The 20,694-nt window shown below is 29.3% G+C and overlaps 1 protein-coding gene across 1 annotated transcript in view; it reads right to left on the reverse strand.

The window, feature by feature from the left end:
- LOC108569513 (retinal homeobox protein Rx1-like) overlaps positions 1 to 19,768 on the reverse strand; it is a 38,335-nt gene extending 18,567 nt beyond the window's left edge. Inside the window, exons 1-2 of the mRNA XM_017931088.1 lie at positions 19,570 to 19,768; positions 4,732 to 4,997 (exon numbers count right to left, since the gene is read on the reverse strand). Of these exons, the coding sequence (XP_017786577.1) occupies positions 4,732 to 4,997; positions 19,570 to 19,768 (465 nt within the window). The remainder of the gene's footprint in view (positions 1 to 4,731; positions 4,998 to 19,569) is intronic.
- Positions 19,769 to 20,694: the final 926 nt, after the last annotated feature.

A 20,694-nucleotide genomic window follows, 5' to 3' on the forward strand; every position in this document is an offset into this window, starting at 1 on the left:
GGTCTATTAAAAATAATGTATATTAATTCGGTTACAAAACACTAAAACGATTTGTTTTCATTTCAAGTAATCCTTTTGCACAAGACACGCAAAACTACATTTGCGACAAAAAAAATAAAGTGACATAAAGCAGAAATTAATTTTATTCAACACCCATTGTTTATATGCAGTTTTCATCTATTTGTTCTTTTCCTATAACATTCCATTTCAGGCATTTCAGTTACAGATTTCAGCTTTGTTGCACACGTTTGTATGTTTTTATCCCCAATCCCCTCTCGTGTCGTGTGACAAGGATAAAATGTATCCAAACATATTTATGACTGTATATCAAACGGAACAAACAAACATATTCAATTTTTTTTCGCTCTCTCCTGTAACATTTATTTGCATGCGCCTGGTTTGTGTATGCACGTTATGTATGTGCGAGTTTTACTGTATCCTTTGTATGCTGGTTCGCAATTTGTCTGCCGCAACGCACAACACAAATTCAATCATAAAAATTACTCTTGCTCAATTGTAAAATCAACCGGAATATGTATATCATATATGTTTTTGCTCCCTGTCTCCCAGCTTGTACAGCACCCCCTCTCGTTTATTGACGTTTCATTTGCAAAACATTTCATTTCGATAACGACACAAAAGAGTAATGACGAAACGCGAAAAAAAATGGTTTTTTTTTTAATCGGACCGAACATAAACAACAAACTGTAATAATAATAGAAGGAAAAAAACACGAACGAAAATTTAAATTTATATTTTTTTTAAATTGGAAATACATTGTTGCTAAATGAAACGTTTGTGAAATCTATGTGTGTATTGCAATAGGATTATTTACGTTTATTGTTTGAAAAAAAAAATGCGATTGCTTTTCATATTTATGAAACAAGTACATTTATATTCAAATAGATATTTTTTTGCGTAAATTTAAACTCTGGCAGAAATTTTTTGGTCTACAGACTTTAAGTCTTAATTATATCCAATACAGATGTTCAATAATATTATAAATATAATGATAAAAAAAACTGAACTTCTGATTTTTCCATAAATAAATTGACATATACAAGTAAAAGAGTTAATCGAGTACGTTAAAACCTCATAAAAATAAATAGCATACAAAAAGACATGCAAAAATAACGACAAATTGAAAAAGATACATAAATAAAATTAGGTTTTAAACTTTTGTAACTGAAATTCTAGAAGTTACATTTTACGACCTTATTATTAAAAATGTGGGAAATTTTGATATTATTGAATAAATAAGCTTCAATAAATTTCTATAGATGGCGTTCATAGAAAAATATTGAAATTAACACCATATGTAAGAATGCAGAACCAATTGTTATATATTAAAAAAAACTTATACAGATATTTTCTGATTTTTATAGACAATTATATTATTGAAACAAAAATTTACTTAAAAAATAAATTTTTGATTTCTTTGCTTTATTATGAAATTCATGTAATAATTTTATTTTGAAATTATTCAATTGACTGGAAATATATTTGAAATTAAACAATTTGATTATTAAATTTTAAATATATCTATTAATTATTTAATTAAACTTATAATAATTATCATTTAATAATTAGTATTATACAATTATTTAATGACGATGATAAACCACCAACAAATGCAAATATTACTACAATTTATGCATTTTATTTGGATATATAATAGTAGTTAAGGTCAATTAAATTTATTATTGATTTATGCCACAGGGATTAAAGTGTTAAATAGATACAAGCTTCAGTCCAGATTTATTATAATCAGGTTTGAAAACAATACACACAATTATTTTTCTATATATAAATTATGTTTTTTTCATTAAGTCTCTTTTTGTGCAGCTTATTTTTTTGTATACATTTAGTTCCTCAATTAGTCTGGTTTATTGGAAATTACAGCAACTTTCGTTGTGTTTTTATAATCAATAATATTATGACAAATTTGTATCAAAGCTTCTTTTAAATCATAGTTTCAGTGAATTCAATTAATTTATTTCCTTCCTTTTGTTGATCCGATTCGATATTTTTGATCCAGTCGGGTCGCGTGCGAAGGAAGACAGCAATTTATCACGGTGCTGAACTAACAAGACATCCCTAACGAGACAATCGGATTACAACTCTTGATCCCGTGTCAGATTGACGCTTTTCCAACGCGCCACGTTTTTTTTATACTCTCTCTCTTTTCTATCTTTCTCTCTTTCCATTTGTTTTTAAACTTCTCTTCCGATTTTCATCCCACCATTCGTATCTTCAAAATTACCGACCGATAAAAATAAAAATAAGAAAAAATGTGTATAAAAATAAAATATAATTCGATTAAGGTGGACTACTTTTTTTTGGCCTATCGATATAACAACTGAATCCTGAATTATTGCGTAAAGTATTTCAATAAATCTAAAGAGGCTATAAATTGGGCCGAAACATATTTATTAAACAAGGATGTATTTATATAATATTCCAAAGAAAGAAAGTGAAAGAAAATATAATACACACACAAACTGAAGTAAAAAAAAAACGGCAGCATGTGGGGTGGAAATAATAAAATCCGTTTCCGTGACTGGTTCTGGTTGGCGTGTTCCGAAGGCACATCTTCACATGATTCCAAAAGCAACAAACACACACACACATACAAAAATAAAGAATAACATTTATTTCCCTTCAATAAACATAATTCTCTGCCGAAACGAAATGCCATTTTGATTTTCTCTGCTGTTTACCTACAATGGTTATAAAAACATAATTTCCAAAAGTATTTTTATTGGGATGGAAAATAGAAAATAATATTTATAATATTAAATTTGTATAATAAAAATTATTTATAAAATTTATATAAAAATGTAAGTAAATGTTAATTGAAAAAAATAATAATATTATTATAATTAATTAAATGAAAAAAATGTTAAGATATGGACGAAAAAAGTCAAAAGTTGACACTATTCATTTGATTTTTTTATTTTACCTGTAAATTTTTATATAATATGATTATTGTGAAAAAAATATTTATATTATTAGTTAAAATGAGAGATAAAATGATGAATAGATTATTAAAGATTCAAATTAATGATAATTAGGAAATTTATGTTGAAGATAATTATTTGTAAGGCAATGAATCTTATTGATTATCTTACTTGTTGAGTAAAGTGATGCTGATAAAAAAAATGGGAAGAATATATTAAATAACAGCGATATTATTGTTCAACTTGAATATACTTTACAGGGGCAGAAAGTTATGGGCATTACACCACTTAATCTATTTTGTTTTGCTATTATTTTTGTGAATGAAAATGTTTATTTTCTACTGTTGCAATAAAGATTATTATTATCATTAATGTAATAACATAGTTTTCATGTGAAATGAAAACCATTATTTTACAATGAAAATCAGATTTTTCATTGTGAACAAATTAATTGTTAAAAAAAGTTCTTTATAATTAAATTATTATTACTAAATTCGCTTCAACTATGGCAAAAAGTTGATTATATGATTGTTAATTGTTTTGTTTTTTTGTTAGTTGTTAGTTTATATACTCAATTGTCGATGATTTTATGCAGCTGGTATGTTTTTATATATTTTATATTTGTGTCTTTATATATTTTCTTATATATTTATATAATTTTTACCATGTTATTTATTATAGTTTCATTTACTTTTTATTTATGAGCTAATTATGCATGCCCAGGGAAATTGTGCCCTTTTTTTCGAGACCAAAAGAAGGAAGATCAGTTGATCTTTTTTTTTAATTGGAAAAACTGATTCAGTTCCGTTTGGCCAAAACTACTTATTGTCAATTTGTTTTATATCCTGTTTTTTGGCCAATTAATTTGACTATTGTTATTATTATTGTAGCTCTAATTAAAGGTCGATAATGTTTAAATAACTAAAGACAAAAAATAACACATATAGTGAAGAATAAAAGCTTGTCATATGTTTTATAAAGCTTAGAAACTTTTATAGATATTTTTTAATGTATAATAAGCAAACTTAATTACTGTAATAAGATTTTAACTTAAATGAAGATGGTTTACTTCATTAATTTATATCAAACACAAAGTAAGAATTAAAAATTTCAATCAATTTTTGTATAAAGTTTGGTGCAGTTATAATCATATCCTTAAATAGGGAAGGATAAATTAATTTATATATTCAACCACAAAATAAGTAATATAAATCTAATATTAATGTATATATAAGTGAGATGATGACCATAGTTCATGAAACAATTTTTAGATAAGAAAACAGTAAAATGTACTATGTTCCTTAGAATGAACTTTAATAATGTACTAGTATTGAAAATATCTCTTATAGATGATCATAAAGTTTAGTGATTTATCGTATCTTCTGTGCGATAAGACGCAGCCAACTATAGGAAAACTGAAAGAGGCAATATAGCTCGAATCAGTCTAGTATTTATAATAGTCTAATAATTAGCATTATGTAATTATAAAAAGAAATATAAATAAATAATTTCGAATTGATTGAAAAATATTACTAAACTGGGCGGAAAGACTGCGATCCTTTTGTATGACCAAATTGTATATATTTTTTGATTATTATTATATAAAGGACCATTAGATGCAATTATATTTTAAGTCAATTTAATACTTAGATTGTCCTAAAATTTCGCTATTCTTCTTTTCTTTAATAATTTTCTATACATATTTTTTATATATAATATAGAATACCAAAGGGCGAACAAATCAATAAAGAATTGTTTTGTAATTGTTTACCTGTACTCTGACTTCTGGTAGATTGACTTTCATCGCGAGTTCCTCCCTGCTGTAGACGTCCGGATAATGACTCTTCTCGAAGGCCCTCTCCAACTCGTGCAGCTGGTAAGTGGTGAAGGTCGTGCGATTGCGACGATGCTTTTTCTTGCAGTTATCCGCCTCCGACATGCCTCCCGCCGTTCCCGATTCGTCGTCCGAGCCGCTCCCAGCGCCCTTTCCGTATCGCAACTCAGACACCCCGTCGTTCGAGTTGCAACTTCCTTCTCCTGGAAATTGAAAACGGAATTAGTATCCATCCAACGAACAAACCCAAAAAGAAAACAGAAAAACATCCCCTCAATCGGATGATCCGCAAACAATGAACGAGAGAGGGCTTCGAAGTTATATATATATATTTCACTGTTCACCAATAACATTTCTTTGAACTCGCTTCGATCCAATGTTATTTCGTTGATTGTCAACGTATTGTAAATATGTCTCTTCCACATATTTATTCAAATCCACTACGTATAAAGAATTGTCTTTATAAAAATTGCTTTATTTTAAAGAATCTAGTTGCGCTGATAAACATAGATGGCGCTTGAACTATCATTTAATCTAAGTTATATTTTTAGCATTATCACGTATAATTGAGACAAAATAAGCTCCATTTCTATAAAAAATACTTAACATTTGCAAAATACAAGTACAAGATGTCACTTTTTTAAAATAATAATTATATCTTAATAGCTATAATAATAACATCAAAGATCTATCAAATCTTTGAAGACATATTGTTTTGAAAAAAAAATTAAAACTGTAATGATAAATAGGTGAGTGCCATCTGTTAAACACGATTAGTAGGTAAAATGATAAATTAGCTCCAAGTTTGTTTTCCACATCCTGCATAAACGATGACAGATAATGAAACAATTTTCGATGAGAAATAAACACATTTACATGTGTAAATGTCATTAGCGTCACATATATATTGAGCAGCGTTGTCTAGGAGCGCTATTAAAGATGCAGGAAGTTATTGTTATGAAAGTACAAAAAAAAACGAAACCAAATAAATGGTGAAGAGTGGCGAAGTGGGCTCGGTAATAACGGGGTGTAAGTTGCGATTTGTTGCTGATAGCGGGTGGTAATTAATGTCCCTTTCTATTATCGTTTTCGGGGGTTCGTTTATTTCTTCTCGTTTCTTTTTCTACCTTTATATAATTTTTTGTGTATTTATTTTCTTTCCTTTTTCATTATTACTTGATACATTTTTCAGTCGCAGTGTTGTGTTTCGATACCTTTGTCCGATAACAGTCGGACACTGCATCATTACGTTATGATATATGGGGATGGCGTGTTTGTATTGTTCGACTATTAGTTTAGGCTCCATATACATGCGTATACGTATATATATATATTGTCAAGTTGATTGCCATCGAGGGACAGGTGTGATTCAGGTAATTATATACACCTATAGTTGCGTACATGTAGGACTGGGACGGTTGTATCATTATTACGATGATCGATTCCTGATGAAAATTGGGATAGAAGTATACAACGTACGAATATATATATATACACATAAATAGAAATAAAAGCGTACCCTAAAGGTGTTTGTGCAGGTTCATGATATGCTATGGGGGTAGTCCAACAATAGCGATGACGGAAGTTAACGGGCCGCATTCACGCGACACTTAATGGACAGTTTTATTTAACAATCGGAACGATTCGATTGGTCTCCTAGATTGTTAATTAATCACGCATGCGAAATTCGTTACGTAATTTGAATTTCAGCGTTTTTCCAACCATTTGTCAATAAAATATCAATAAAAAAATGTGTACAGCATTAGTCGATCATTATTCCCGGTATGAAAATTTCAAAAAAACTAAATTTTACTAGACAAAATCTAAATAAATTCTAGAAAGTTAGTATACGATATTACTTATTATAAATGATCTTTTTTTCTTCTCTTTGTACACTTAAATCTATATTTAAGCAGTCTATTTTTATGTGGTTTTATAATCTTAATTAGTCCGGTTTTAAGCAATACGGAATATTAGCGAAACCGATTACCGGGACTATACGAGGTATTGTTATACTTAATTGCAAGTATTGATATTCAAACTTTTAACGTTTATAATTTATAAAGAAAAAAAAATATATTCGAGACAAATACGATTTGTACTACTATAAAACCAAAAACAATTTAAAAAATTAACGATAAATTGTTTAATTTTATTAGAAAGTTTAACTTTTATTCAATTTTATATAATTAGACGTTATTTTTAAACAAGAATTTGGTTCATTAATGAAAAACGTTATTAACAATTTATTTAATTTTTTGATAAAAACATAATTAAAAATGTGTTCAAAGTAACTAAAGATCGAACTTCATTAAAAATTACAAATACAGTAATACTTCTCATAGTACGGCTGCGATTAGTGCGGGTTCATTTTGATAATTATAAAACAAACTAAATTTTTATTGTCAAAATTATAATAAATTCTAAAAAATAGTGCAAATATATTGTTTATACCTAAATTACCGTTTTCCCATTTATACAGTTTTGTTCTTTTATTTATTTTTATACGTTTTTGTAGTACTCGATAAGTTCGGTTTCAAACAGTAAAGGATGAATCGAATAATGGGAAGTATTATTGTACAGTAATTTCCATTGAATAAATTATAATAATAATTAACATTACATAAAACCATTATGACAATATCAATTTCCTTCATACACATTTATATAAACATCATTTGGTATTAAAATATATTGATAGCTTATTAAATAACTAACAGAACGTTATATTTTTACATTAATACAGTTTATCTAAATAAGTTTAAGTTTAAATTGAAATAATAATTTACTTTACATAAACTAATTTAATACGCATTTTATTTAACATTCATGTAAAATTAATGCAACATAATTTTGGATTAAAATATTTGAATAGCTTGTTAGTTGACCAACGAGTCATTAAACGCCATTATTGATAGATTAAAGTTATAGTTTAAAGTAATTTTACGATATGAATTCATCGTGCATATTAACCCACTATAGGATCAACTAATCACGTTATACCACTGCGTGTCAAAGCGTTACCTAACGGTAATTTATTCTGAATAGATTTATACTTATCGATTAATGTGCACATTCCTCCTTATTTATTAAGAAAAAAATATATAATATCATTAATTACTTTATTAAAAAGTGTATTATCTTTTTAATAAAGTAATTAAGCAAATGCTTGTCTTTATAGCAATTTTAACAAGTTGTCATGTAACATTGTGATCATTTTTGTGATGGTAGAATATATTTAGATATGTAATCATGTATAAGGTAACTTTTTTTTCGAAGTTGATTACATTTTTTTTAATCGATACTATGAGATGTTTTAATACGCCTTAAAATGTGTTATTTCGAATTTAAAACACTTATATTCTTAACGATATTATACCAATTGGGCGTAGTTTAATAAAAATAATAATATCTACTTACGTAGAGCTAATTGTAAATAAATAATATTAAAATGAATTGTGATCGAAATGTGCTCACATTTCAATGAAACCATCACGTCAAGATGGGAACCGTTGATGCCACCATAATGAATTGGAAATCATCTCCCAAGTGGAAAACGGTTACATGCGGACGTTTAAATGGCGTGCGTAATTAGGAAAAGTTGTGCAGTTCATTTAAGTGAGTCCAAATTGATTATTTAATTAAGCTGCATCGATCCGGTTGCCTCGAACCTTTACGTGAAATTTCCACACGCCGTTTGCCTGTGTTTGAGTGTGTATTTGTGTATGTATATGAGTGCGTGTATATGTGTGTGTGTGTGCGCACGTTCACGTGCCGTCTAATTACTCGCATTAATAATAAACACAACAGATTTGCGATAAGTTACGGGGGTTAATTGTTAATTGCGTTTTCGCATGACGGCAGCTTTTTATTCTTAGACTAACTGTCGCTGTTTAACAATGTATAACCTAATTGTCACAAACACTCGCGAGCTCCGCCAATAATTAAATCCGGGCGGCGTTATTAAGTCGAAACCTGGTCGAAATGCGGACCCAGTTGATTACAATTCGATGTGAAATAAAAACGAGCACCATAAAATAGAAAAGAAATTGCCAAGTGGATGTCAGGATTGTGCGTTTCTAATTTAAAGTGGTTTTTGATGTGTGGAGTTTTCCGATTGTTGCCAACTGTTGATAAGTGAATTCCATTACGCAACAAATATGTAATAAATCAATAACAAAAATAATATTCTTTATAATAAAATCACACCTTATTATATAAACAAGTATTAATTTATACAGTAATATGAAAATTTAAATCTAATTAAATTTACTTGAGCAAAATAAAAATTTAATTATAAAAAAATAGTACGCAATATTTTTTTTAGTCTTTTTTTGACATCTTTAGTTTTCCGATTGCTGCCAAGTGTTTTTAATCAAATTCACATTACGTTGATTCCAAACAGTGTGGAACCAATTACCCGTATTATGCAAGGGTATTGCTTTATTATATATGTTAATAGCAGTATCCAAATCCCGACAATATCAAAATTCCAAATAAGATTAGAGGATTTTGGCAATCCTATCAAACACAGGTTTTAAATCAGGGATTCCCAAACTTTCCTTGCAAGGGAACACTTTGTAAATCCTAAAAAAAATACGAACACCTTGTGTAGTTTGTAGTTAGGTAATAACACATAATCAACAACATTTTATAAAATAAGAAAAAAAGAAATTTATTTACTTAGTAATTATTCATTCCAGGTTTTCACGAAACACCTATTAACTTTTCGAGTAACATCAGTGTACCGCGGAACATAGTTTGGAAAATCCTGCTCTAAACAATAGAATGTGGATATTCTTTTTTTTATTCACGTAGTAATTAATAACGCTCGAATAATAAATGAAATGAATTAAAAAATGAACTTTACTACTCACAGCTTAAAAAATAAACATGTATTTAGTGTTGAACCTATGTCAATATGGTAATTGAATATTTTTCAAGATTTGAAAAACTGAATATTTCTGAAATAATGGTAATAAAAATTCCACCAATAATTATAATGTCGGGATTTTCAGTGTTGAGATTTTAACATTGTCGTGATTATGGTTGTCGGGATTTCTATTATGCCGGTATTTCGATTTAGACCCGTTTATAGTGTATAAAAAGTTGCTAAACAGAAATGTGTGTGTTCTAATTAAATATGGTTTTCAATCCTCTCCAACTGTTGATAAGCAAATTCCTATTACGTTGCGGATATAGAAGAAAACAGCAAATAAAATGAAATAAAAAGAATCGTATGCGATGTGAATTGTTTGAAATCGTGTTCGCGTGCTGCCGGTTGTGTCACACCGGTCCGGTTTAATGGAACAACACTTAGGTTACTTAACGTTCCTCTATTTTATTCATTTTTTTTATTCGCTTTAACGCTAATGCAGTTATATGCGTCGTATTAATCAAATTACACAATTATTAGCCTCGCAACGGCATTATTGTTATTACTGACCGCTTCCTCCCTCCCTTTCCCTTCACTTCGCTTCTTTTCCATTCGTTTCCTCCCGATTCGCAGGATTAAGGACCTTTTGCGACCGGTCCACCCAATTAATCAGTAAATGGAGTAGCACTAAGTGTGGGGGAAAACAAAAGGCTAATGTGTGTTTTCGAAACGCCTTATCCGAGATCTCTTGTTCTTCGTCATCTCTGCTGGTAGGTGGCTTTCGGGCGGAGGGAAGGAAAAAAAGGGAAGAGGATTTAATATTTATACACGTAGATTTTTAAGTGGGCCTCGGAGATACCGGCGACTGTCAACTATTATGACTGCTGCCGAGTAGTCCGAGCCCAAGCGGCTTATGTACTTAAGATAATTGCCCCCGATTCCGGATCGCGATAAATTAAAACAAGATATCTGTAAAGTGCATACACACTCAACCCAACAAACACTTGCTTACACATATACACACACACACATCAATACATATAGGCTTCACTCCCTAAATAACCGCACGGCAATTGCGATTTGTGCACGAGATTACGCAGCGCAACTTTACTGCACGAATTATGATTTTAACCAGTCACTGGTCGCCATCAGACATCAGCTTACTGGGATCTTGGTTGTATTTTCATGTTCAAAATGTTACCATCGACACGTTACTTCATAATCAACTATTTATGGATACTGCAACTAATTGATAGAAAGTTTTATACAAATATTTACATCTTTTGCTGTACAATAATTTTCAGTTCGATTTTACTGATGAACAATTAATAATCATCAATATATTTAACTGTAAGCAATTACTACACAATTGTAATTGGAATTTGTCATCAACATGATGCAACTAAATGATGTAAACTCGTCATTGAACCATTGAATAAATACAAAGACCCAGACTGGCGTAATGTCGATTCAACCAATAATGAAAACTGTCAATACTGATGATAGCAACAAAAAATAATATTCCACATTGAAACACATAAATATATTTAAATTTATGGTGATATGAGAAATCTTTTTTTCCCATCGTTTCTTCAATTAAATTATTAATTTATTCCGAGAAACCGGTAAAAAGAATTTATTTAATCCACTTATCGACTCAAGAGTATTATTAATTAAATCGTAAAGATTGCCAAATGAATTCCTGTTCAAAATCAATTTAAGATCATAATAATATTAACTCGTTTAATTATTTTTAATCACAAGAAAAAAACAATTATTTAAAAAAAAGGACATGACATTAAAAAAGTAATAACACATTTTTTATCATTATATCTACGTTTAATAAATTAATATTAATTAACTTAAAAAGTAACCCTATAATCTATAAAGAAGATAGGGATAATCCATGATAGTCAATGCAATACAACTATCACCCAACTCACGAACAAAATTATAAAAGTTCTAACTTACAAGATATCTCCTTGTAAGTGATAAAAAATAACTATGGCCACAAAAATTTATAATTTATTTAATAAAATATAATATTTTAGGAAGATAACTATCTGTTTTGTTTCTTTTGTCGTTTTCTATTATGCAGTCAGTAATACAGAATTTAACATATATAAAAGTAAAAACAAAGATAAGGTGTGGTAAGATAAGCATATTTTGAAATTTTTAAAATTCCCCCGACTTACAAACAAATTCGATTTATGAACAACCCTTTGGAACGGGACTAGTTCGTAAGTTGTAAATACAACTTATTTATTTAATTTTATACCAAGTTCGAGGAAAGTAGAGGTTATTGCTAAAATGTCTTCAACGGTTAAAACATGTAAATTGAAACATATTTGTAAAAAATGCGGAAATGAACATGTCCTGTAAAATTATTAAATTTAATTAAATCTTTGTGGATTATTATAATTAATATAAAATAAAAACGTTTCAAAATATTCTAAAATTAAAAGAAAACTTACGAAATTTACAGTATTTTTTATTCAAATTTATCTATTCGTTAAGATAAATTAAGTGTGTAGGTAATAAACGTATTACGATGAATTTGCATAATTAACGATAACGATTCAAATTAGAATTTACTAATTTAATTTATAATATGGCTTGAAGTAAATTAGAAATGTCTGTCTCGCAACAATTTTCTTTATTGCTTAAGATATGTGTGATAAAGAAAGGGATCAGATCATAAGAATGAGCATTATGGGATTGGCAAATACAGGTTACATGTGAAGTGAAGCTTATATAGATGAAGAAAGTGCAAAATCATTCGATTACGTGTATATTAAGCATCCTATTTATATGTGTATGTATTTCTCTGTGTGTGTGTATGTGTTAACTTAATTGCGATAAGATGATGTTAACTAATTGATGGGGCGTAGTGGAATCCGAACTGGACCAATTAAGCCCTCTATTATACACAGTGTTAGCGTTGACGTTGAGCGCCTTCGATTAAGTTTTAAGTAGCGAGAGCATTAAGTTCACGTTAATTTATGTATTCATTTCATAAGGCTTCAATTCCATACCGGCTACCAACAACAAGAAAAAAAAGAGAATCTTCGATGATCGGAGAAATCTTTGGGTCGTTCCCTGTCCGTTTGCATTGTGCCCAATTTTATTGTTATTTTTATGGTATAAATCGGAACACGTGAGACGCAATAATACATAATGTATTTATATGTGTGTAATGGGAGATTGTGATCTAAATTAATTTACCTGAAATGATCTTGATAAGGAAAACGAAAAGGGGAGGTATTATAAGCCCATCATATTTCCTGACACCCCCGCATAATAATATTACGGCTTTTAATGTGCGTGAGTCTCGCTCTCTCAGTTCTCTTTCTCGTACATTTTCAAATACATTTATTTTCTCCTTCTCTCGTTCGACCCTTGCATTTCTCTTTCCTTCTTCTACGTTGTTGTTTTTTTTATTACCTGCTCGCTACCCAAATTATAAATTCAAATAACGCTAACAAGAGAAGGAAGGAAAAAAATCCATATCCCCTTAATAAAACCAACTCGAATTTCAGTTTGCTATACACAAGCCATGCCTTGGTTCTCGTATTCACTGTGTAATTCATACCCTTTAACTTCATGTTATGGGATTTACTACAAAACTTTCCAAAAAAAAAACATCTGTAAAGGAAAGTAACGTATTGTTATATTCAGAAAGTGTGTATAGGTATTTTGGCAAGATTATATCAAAAAGGTCTTATATTATGTATAGAAGTGTATTAAAAGAAGGAAATTATCAAGAGGAAGTTATTAATTCTGAAATTGGAAACGTTCAAATATTCATGATGAAAATAAAAGTTTATATAAAACAATTAATTTTGGTTGATAGACATTGCAATTGAAAGACACTTTTTGCAATTAATTTTAATAATTAATTATGTAGTATACTTGTAGTACTCACAAGTAGCATTAGCGAAATTTGACAAGTAAAAAATAATTTACTTATATTTGTATAATTAGCGTGTTTATACAAATTTGATGAGATTGCAAAAAAAGATAACATACTTATATATCATAATTACATGGTACTTAACCTAAAAAAGAAAAAGCAATTATCTGTTACAAAAGTATATTTTCTATAATCAATTAAGTTGTCAGCTATTATTATAATTATTATTTAATTTAGTTTCTAATAAACTAAATTATATAATTTATTAGAGTTCTATAATTTTAATTATGTTTGTTTTGATGTTTTTAATTATTGTAATTTCAAAAATATTTTGTTTTTATTATAATAAAAATAATGAATGTGAGAATTGTAGTCAAATATTCTGGTTACTATTTATCAATCATAAAAGCAATTATATAGACTTTCAGCCTACTTATATCGTTATTAAACCGTGAAAATCGAAAAGTATGCAAAAACCGCATAATAATATTAATTATGATTTTTATTTCAATTATTATAAATAAAAAAAATATTGGAATGTAAACAAAATATTTCCATATATTTAAACCTTAATTATAAAAGAAAACACAAACAAATTAATATATATATTAAATTAATTAATTTAATTATATTTATGGTAATATACAATTTGAAATAAAATAGTGTTAATCCTTGAATATAACGATAAATTAGTTAGATATTTATCAAAACCGTGTTATTTGATTCTTCACATCCATATATAAATAAACATTCTGTTCCAGATTTTTATATAAACATATGTTCTGAACTGTACAAGATTTTGTTTAATGCCTAATATTAATGGTATTAGAAATCGTAAAAATAAATCGTGTAATTGCAGTATCGTGTTATAAGACGATTGTCGAAATTTCTAAACGTGTTATTCGAATATTCGTATAACTCACATATTATCTTTATTTTCAATTTAATTTAGGATATAAACGAATTAAATAAGACGTAATGAAATTATAGCAATTTATAATAGGAATGACAGGAGATTATATTAATGGTATAATAAATTCAAACCTTTGTCTGCTAATTATCTCTCAAGGTCTGGCACAACGGAGGTAGCTATTCAAGTAACCAAATTCCGATTATCCACTCGAGCTTTATTATTCACGTAAGTCTATCGAAGGTTCAGATGTGGAATCGATTAATTAGTGAGGATGATGATGAAGGGGTCACCCACCACACAAAGGCGAGAGTTAAGAGGGTCGCGCGGCGGGCGATCGGATCTTTTCTGGGTCACGGGTCAAAAATCAACGTAGCCACACGCACCAAAAAAAAAACAATAGAGCGAGAGTACAACTATTTCGTTGAAATAATACGCATTTTGTACACCACCAGTTGGGGTCCCTCCCGCGCTGCGGCGCCGGCTTTAAACTCTTGCCAAAACTAATTACCCGACATTGACAGAACGGCCGATTCCTCGGTTCGGAAATTAATCACTTTTTGACGGATAATTAAATTGTAAAACCCTTTTCCCAATTAGCGACTGCGTGCAGCACCACACCAAACACCGCCGACCGCCCTCTGCTCCATCCCTCCTCTATCGTCATCCTACGCCGCCGCCTCCGACGCCACCACCATCCTTCTCCGTTTTTCCACTCCTCTCTTCGCCCGGGCTTACATAACAAACTCATAATTACCGCCGTACTCGCTTAATAAACACAACGTTTTTAATCATTAAAACATTTTCTCTCGTAATTAAAAACGCACTCCGGGCAAAGTGCAAGACTCGCCGGCAAGGAATTTCCTAATTAGGTTATTTGCTTTTATTTTTCTAAAGTCGACACAATTACTTCGTCTGGCAAAATTTATATATTACCTCAGGTAAAATACATTTTATTTAAATAAATATTTACAAAGTTTCACATTTTTTCACTGCATTATTATTATTCTAGTATTAATATACATGAATTTAGTATATTCCTTTCAAGTATCAAGGATATAAAGTATCCAGAATATAAATTACATATGACATTAATATGATAAATGTACCAACTACAGTACAAATAGAAAAGTTCAAAATTGAAATCATTAATTAAATTAAATTCTACTTAAGTTAGTTAATTGTCACTGCATAATCTGTAGTTGGTAGACCTGATAATTATACTTATTCCAATTCAAGCAACTTTTTAACTAGTTATTATTATAAATTATCTCAATTCTATTAAAGTTATCAATAACTCACAAACTTTGTACGTTTATTAATGTATATAATCTTTATACATAAAATTCGTTAATTTAGTAAATATTTACACTATATTTAGATGAAGTAAACGTATTTTAGTAAAAATGCATCAATATAATTAAATCATTTTTAGTAGATGTACACATAAACCACATTTTTTAAATTTGTAACAAATTTGATAAAAAAAAGATGGTGCAAAAAGTTGGATATTTTATTATAAACAGAAATTAGTTTATATCTGTAATGTTATATTACTTTAGGAAATTATTTATATAAATTTTTTCTATTATATTATTATATTATATTAGAAGGCAATTTTTGTTATAATTTTTGTAATATTTCAATAATATGGTTGCTTGCAGTTTTTATTACCATTGTAACACTTCTATTAAACGTATGATTACGAATAATTGATTAAACTCTTTGTAAGTTAAATTAGTTCCGCCAATAACCCGAACTGTTTGAAACCGGACTAATCAAAGATGAAAATAAACTGCACAAAAACTGTATAATGCGAAAAAAAAAATGTATTTCTCATACAAAATATATTTTTAATAATTGATCGTTAATAGCGTTTAATTGATTTCTATTAAATTTGCTATTATTCAATTAAGTGCAAATGAAGGACGTCCAAATTAGGAATGCCAAATGTATTTGCATGAACATTTAGGCAAAATTAAGAAAGAACCAAAATAATCGTGAAGTGTGGTAATGAGTAAAAGGCAACCATTAATCAATTGTTTTTTTTTGTGAAAGGCTAATTTTAATTATAAGCCTCAAAGTTTTATTAATTCATTTTGCATCGAATAACATGTAATTAAATAATTTATATAATTGATTAAGCATCGCTTAATCTCATAACGCAAAGAGCGTTGTTGTTTTTTTGTTGTTGCTTCTTTAATTTTTTAATTTTCATCTTTCGTTTTCTATAATTCTACTTTCGTATTAATTTTTCAACCTCACCATTGAATATGTAATTAAATCCTTTCTCTCTCTCTCTCTCTCTCTCTCTTTGTTTTTCCGTTCCACACATATACACACGTGATGATTAAGTCAATGCACTTAACGAATAAAAAAAATACGTACGTACATATGGTTCTTGGTGAAGAAACGAGATGGAGATTATCTCGATTAATTAATCTGCTCGCCTACTTCGACCGTTCCCCGTTTGCCTATTTATTAATTTTATTTTCCTCTCCTCTTTTTATTTCTATTTTTTCTCTTGAAATCTACTTTTAATATTTCTTAATTAGTTCAACTTGATTCTTACGACCTGTCTTCGACGTGCCGTAACTCCGCCCAAAGCTTTTAGCCAGATTTAAAACACATCATAATGAGAAGGAAAGAAGACGAAGAAGAAGAGGCTACAACGACTTCATTCTACATCGAACGTTCACGAAAAGAATATGTTTTGAATTTCATTTCCTCATCAATTTTCTTTCTTATTATTTACTCCCAGTCAAATGCTATGATTGAAATATTTTTTTCCTAAAAAATGTTGTCATTGTTAATATTTTTAAAATTTGTACGTGACATTTGCAAATGAATTTATCAAGTAATGCGCATAAAGTAAAATAAAGTACTTGCCAAGTAACTTGCAAAGAAAATAAAATATTTTCTCGTTATTTTTTATTCGATTTACTTACGCATTATTCATTCAAATACACTAATCATGACTAGGCTCTTTAGGGCAACACAATTAATCATATTTTCTTTCAAGCTAATCTTGATCAAGTGAGTATTTAATTGTTCACTTTCTTCACTGGTAATAACTCAACTTGAGCACATTTAAATGCGGTCGTTTTTCATCGATCTTCCTAAAATAAAAAAACATTACTTTGTTTTGTGTATTTTTTCTAAGTAATTGTTCTTTTTCTCTGGTGGTAGACAAATTAACTGCTCAATTTCGTTACATTTAGGTGGAAGGGTCGGTTCTACGTCGTTGCGTGTACCTTATCATTTGGCATCAAATTGCGATCAGGGGAGGCTTTTAATCGACATCACACTTTTCACCCACTTAATATACAGAGATATCCTAAAAATCAATAATCTCTGGTATTAATTACCACAGCGTTTTTTTTGTTTTTCATTCGGAAAGTCAATAAGTCAAACATTTCATTTCGCTAATAGTATGCAATTACCGAAATAAACGTTATTTAATTTATTCCCATACTTAATCTCCGTTTGAATCGTGTATAAAACAAATGACTAATTATGTTATTTAATTTATATTTAATTTAACTGAATCATAACAGAAAATCCATATAAAAAATATATATTTATTTGTTTTCACTTCATGTTAACAGTAGATATATTTGAAAAACTCAATTTTCTTACCAACAATACGTGTTTTTACAAAGTTAATAATTTTAACTGAATTATATTATTATATATATTTTTTATAATATTTAAAGATTTTATCAACTAAAACAACTATTTTAAACTTGTTTTTATAATTTATTTTTTAATTATTTACATTAATAATAGCAAAATTCATATGCTTCTATTGATAGTGTATCGAAGATGAAAAATAGTAGTGTATCATATTTGATGACGTCAAAATACAAAAGCCTATTGTCAATAAGGAAAAAAATACTCTTAAAAATATGTTATTATTATTTTAATAATTAGAGCAAATAATCAATAATAACGTTAAAGACATAATCTTTTTTATGGTTGATTTATTTTTAAATAACTTAAAAAGAATTTTTAAGGAAATCTAAACGACAAATTGAAAATCTGTAAGTCAAAAATCAAAATATTGTAAATAAAATTAGTTATTGTTATGTTTTAACTGCTGTTTGCTTTAGTAATAAAATAAAAGGATATAAAAATTATTCAAATATGAATAACGACACAATATTTCAGAAAGCGAAATAATTGAAAATACATTTATTATTACTTTGAGATAATCATAGTCATAGTCTAGTAAAATTTGCTTTGTTAAAGTTCTTTTAATTTAGAAAATATCCAAGATAACTTCGTTACAAAACATATAATCGTTGCCGTCGATAAGAACTTACAGTATACAAATCACGTAACAAATACAAATATTACTGTTAACTTTATAATCTTAAAAAATCAAGTTCATAATCTTTGTATAATGAATGAATTTAAACTAAAAATCGTTGCATCATCATTGCATTTAAGTTAAACTTTATAATCATTATAATAAGTGAATGGTTGATTATTATTGTATTTAAATTAAAAATCTCATGATAAATATATATATATTACTGTTAACATTACAATCTTTGTATTAAGTATACATGAATGATCGATTATTAATTGTGTTGAGATTGGATGAAGCCTCGCAAATTATTTCAGATATATCGGAAGAATTCAATTGACCAAATTGATTTATTGCGTTCCGAGACGATCACATGGTTAAAAGCGGATTAGTGGCAAAAATTGATTGGCTCCGGCGATTTATTTCTTCTCCGGCATTATATAACTGGTTGCTGCGATGCATTGAACACTTGTATACTCACACATATACACACACAAAACGAAATATTAAACTTCATCCGTTATTGACAGGGCACTAATTTGACGTCCGTACGGCTCTCCCGTGTGACAGGCGAATTAAATTTGACAGGATTACTCGAGATTGACAAATAGGATTTAAGAGGATTTAGGAACGCTCGCGAGGGTTCAGAAAACTCTTAACGTTTCGTATATATGCTCTCCTTTAAATGTGTAAATACTTGTTGTTGTTTTGAATGCGCAATTTCCGTTTTTTTTTTGAAAGGAGGGAAGTAAAAGTGAACTTACCCGCGCTTTCGCCGTTTCCGGGTGTGATGGCGCGCTCCCTGTCGCTTCCGTTCGGATCGTCCTTCCGGACAAGTCCAAGGATGTTGTCGATCGTGTGTCTGGGTCCCGTGTTCGGGCTGGACATCATCCTCAGCGGTTTCACTTCCAAACCGAAGCCACCTATCATACTGGAGGTATCCTCGCAACGTTCCGATTCCATGACGCGGTTTCGACTGACTCCGGTGTGTCAATTGGAAGGCATGCTTCGGGACAGCTGGAGGGCGGGGCAAAGGCGTGTCCTTTGCAATCCGGACCAATGGGAACGTTCGGCCCCGTCCAACATGGAGTCCGCACCTGCTCAGTCCCCCTTTTTCCACCCGTTACTAAGGATAGGGAAACGTGAACGAGGAGGAGACAACGTCCTTTTTCGGGTGGGCATTGTTCGCTGTCGCATATGTATCATCATCTCTCTTGTTTACGGTAGTTTGTTGTAAAAACGTTTATAAACGTGTCGGTAATTGGGGTTACATTTGGATGTTTTAGTGGGATTGCTATAACCCGCTCAAGGGAAACAATGTAATTGGATTTGGATACGCTGCTTTCCGAGTAGATTTCGCATCTCTCTTACACTCGCACGCACTCAACAAACCCGAACCAATCCACTTAACAAATCAATTCTAATATCAATTTCCAATCATTCACAAATACAATAAAACAAATTAATTTTCAATCGTTAAAATGGACACGCAATTAAATAATCATCACACTAGATATTTATATCAAAAACAAAAACTTGATTAATTTAGGTTATGAATACAGAATTACCTCGCATAGTGCGGTTCTACCAATATCCTGAACTGAGAACTTTAAAACCGTATAAAAATTAACAAAATGTAGTACTTTTTTGAATTTATTTTTATTTTGCTCAATTAAAATTCACAAATACAATACAACAACAAAATTTCAATCGTTAAAATAGATACGCAATTAAATAATCATCACACTAGAAGTTTATATCAAAAACAAAAACTATTGATTATTTTAGGTTATGAACATATAAATATATAAAACATAGAAGTTTCGCCAATATCCTAAACTGTTTATAAAGTTTCAAACTTTATAAACTGAGAAATTTAAAACTTCATA

This window comes from Nicrophorus vespilloides, unplaced genomic scaffold, assembly GCF_001412225.1.
Source record: "Nicrophorus vespilloides isolate i.1.1-1 unplaced genomic scaffold, Nicve_v1.0, whole genome shotgun sequence".
Taxonomy (NCBI): domain Eukaryota; kingdom Metazoa; phylum Arthropoda; class Insecta; order Coleoptera; family Silphidae; genus Nicrophorus; species Nicrophorus vespilloides.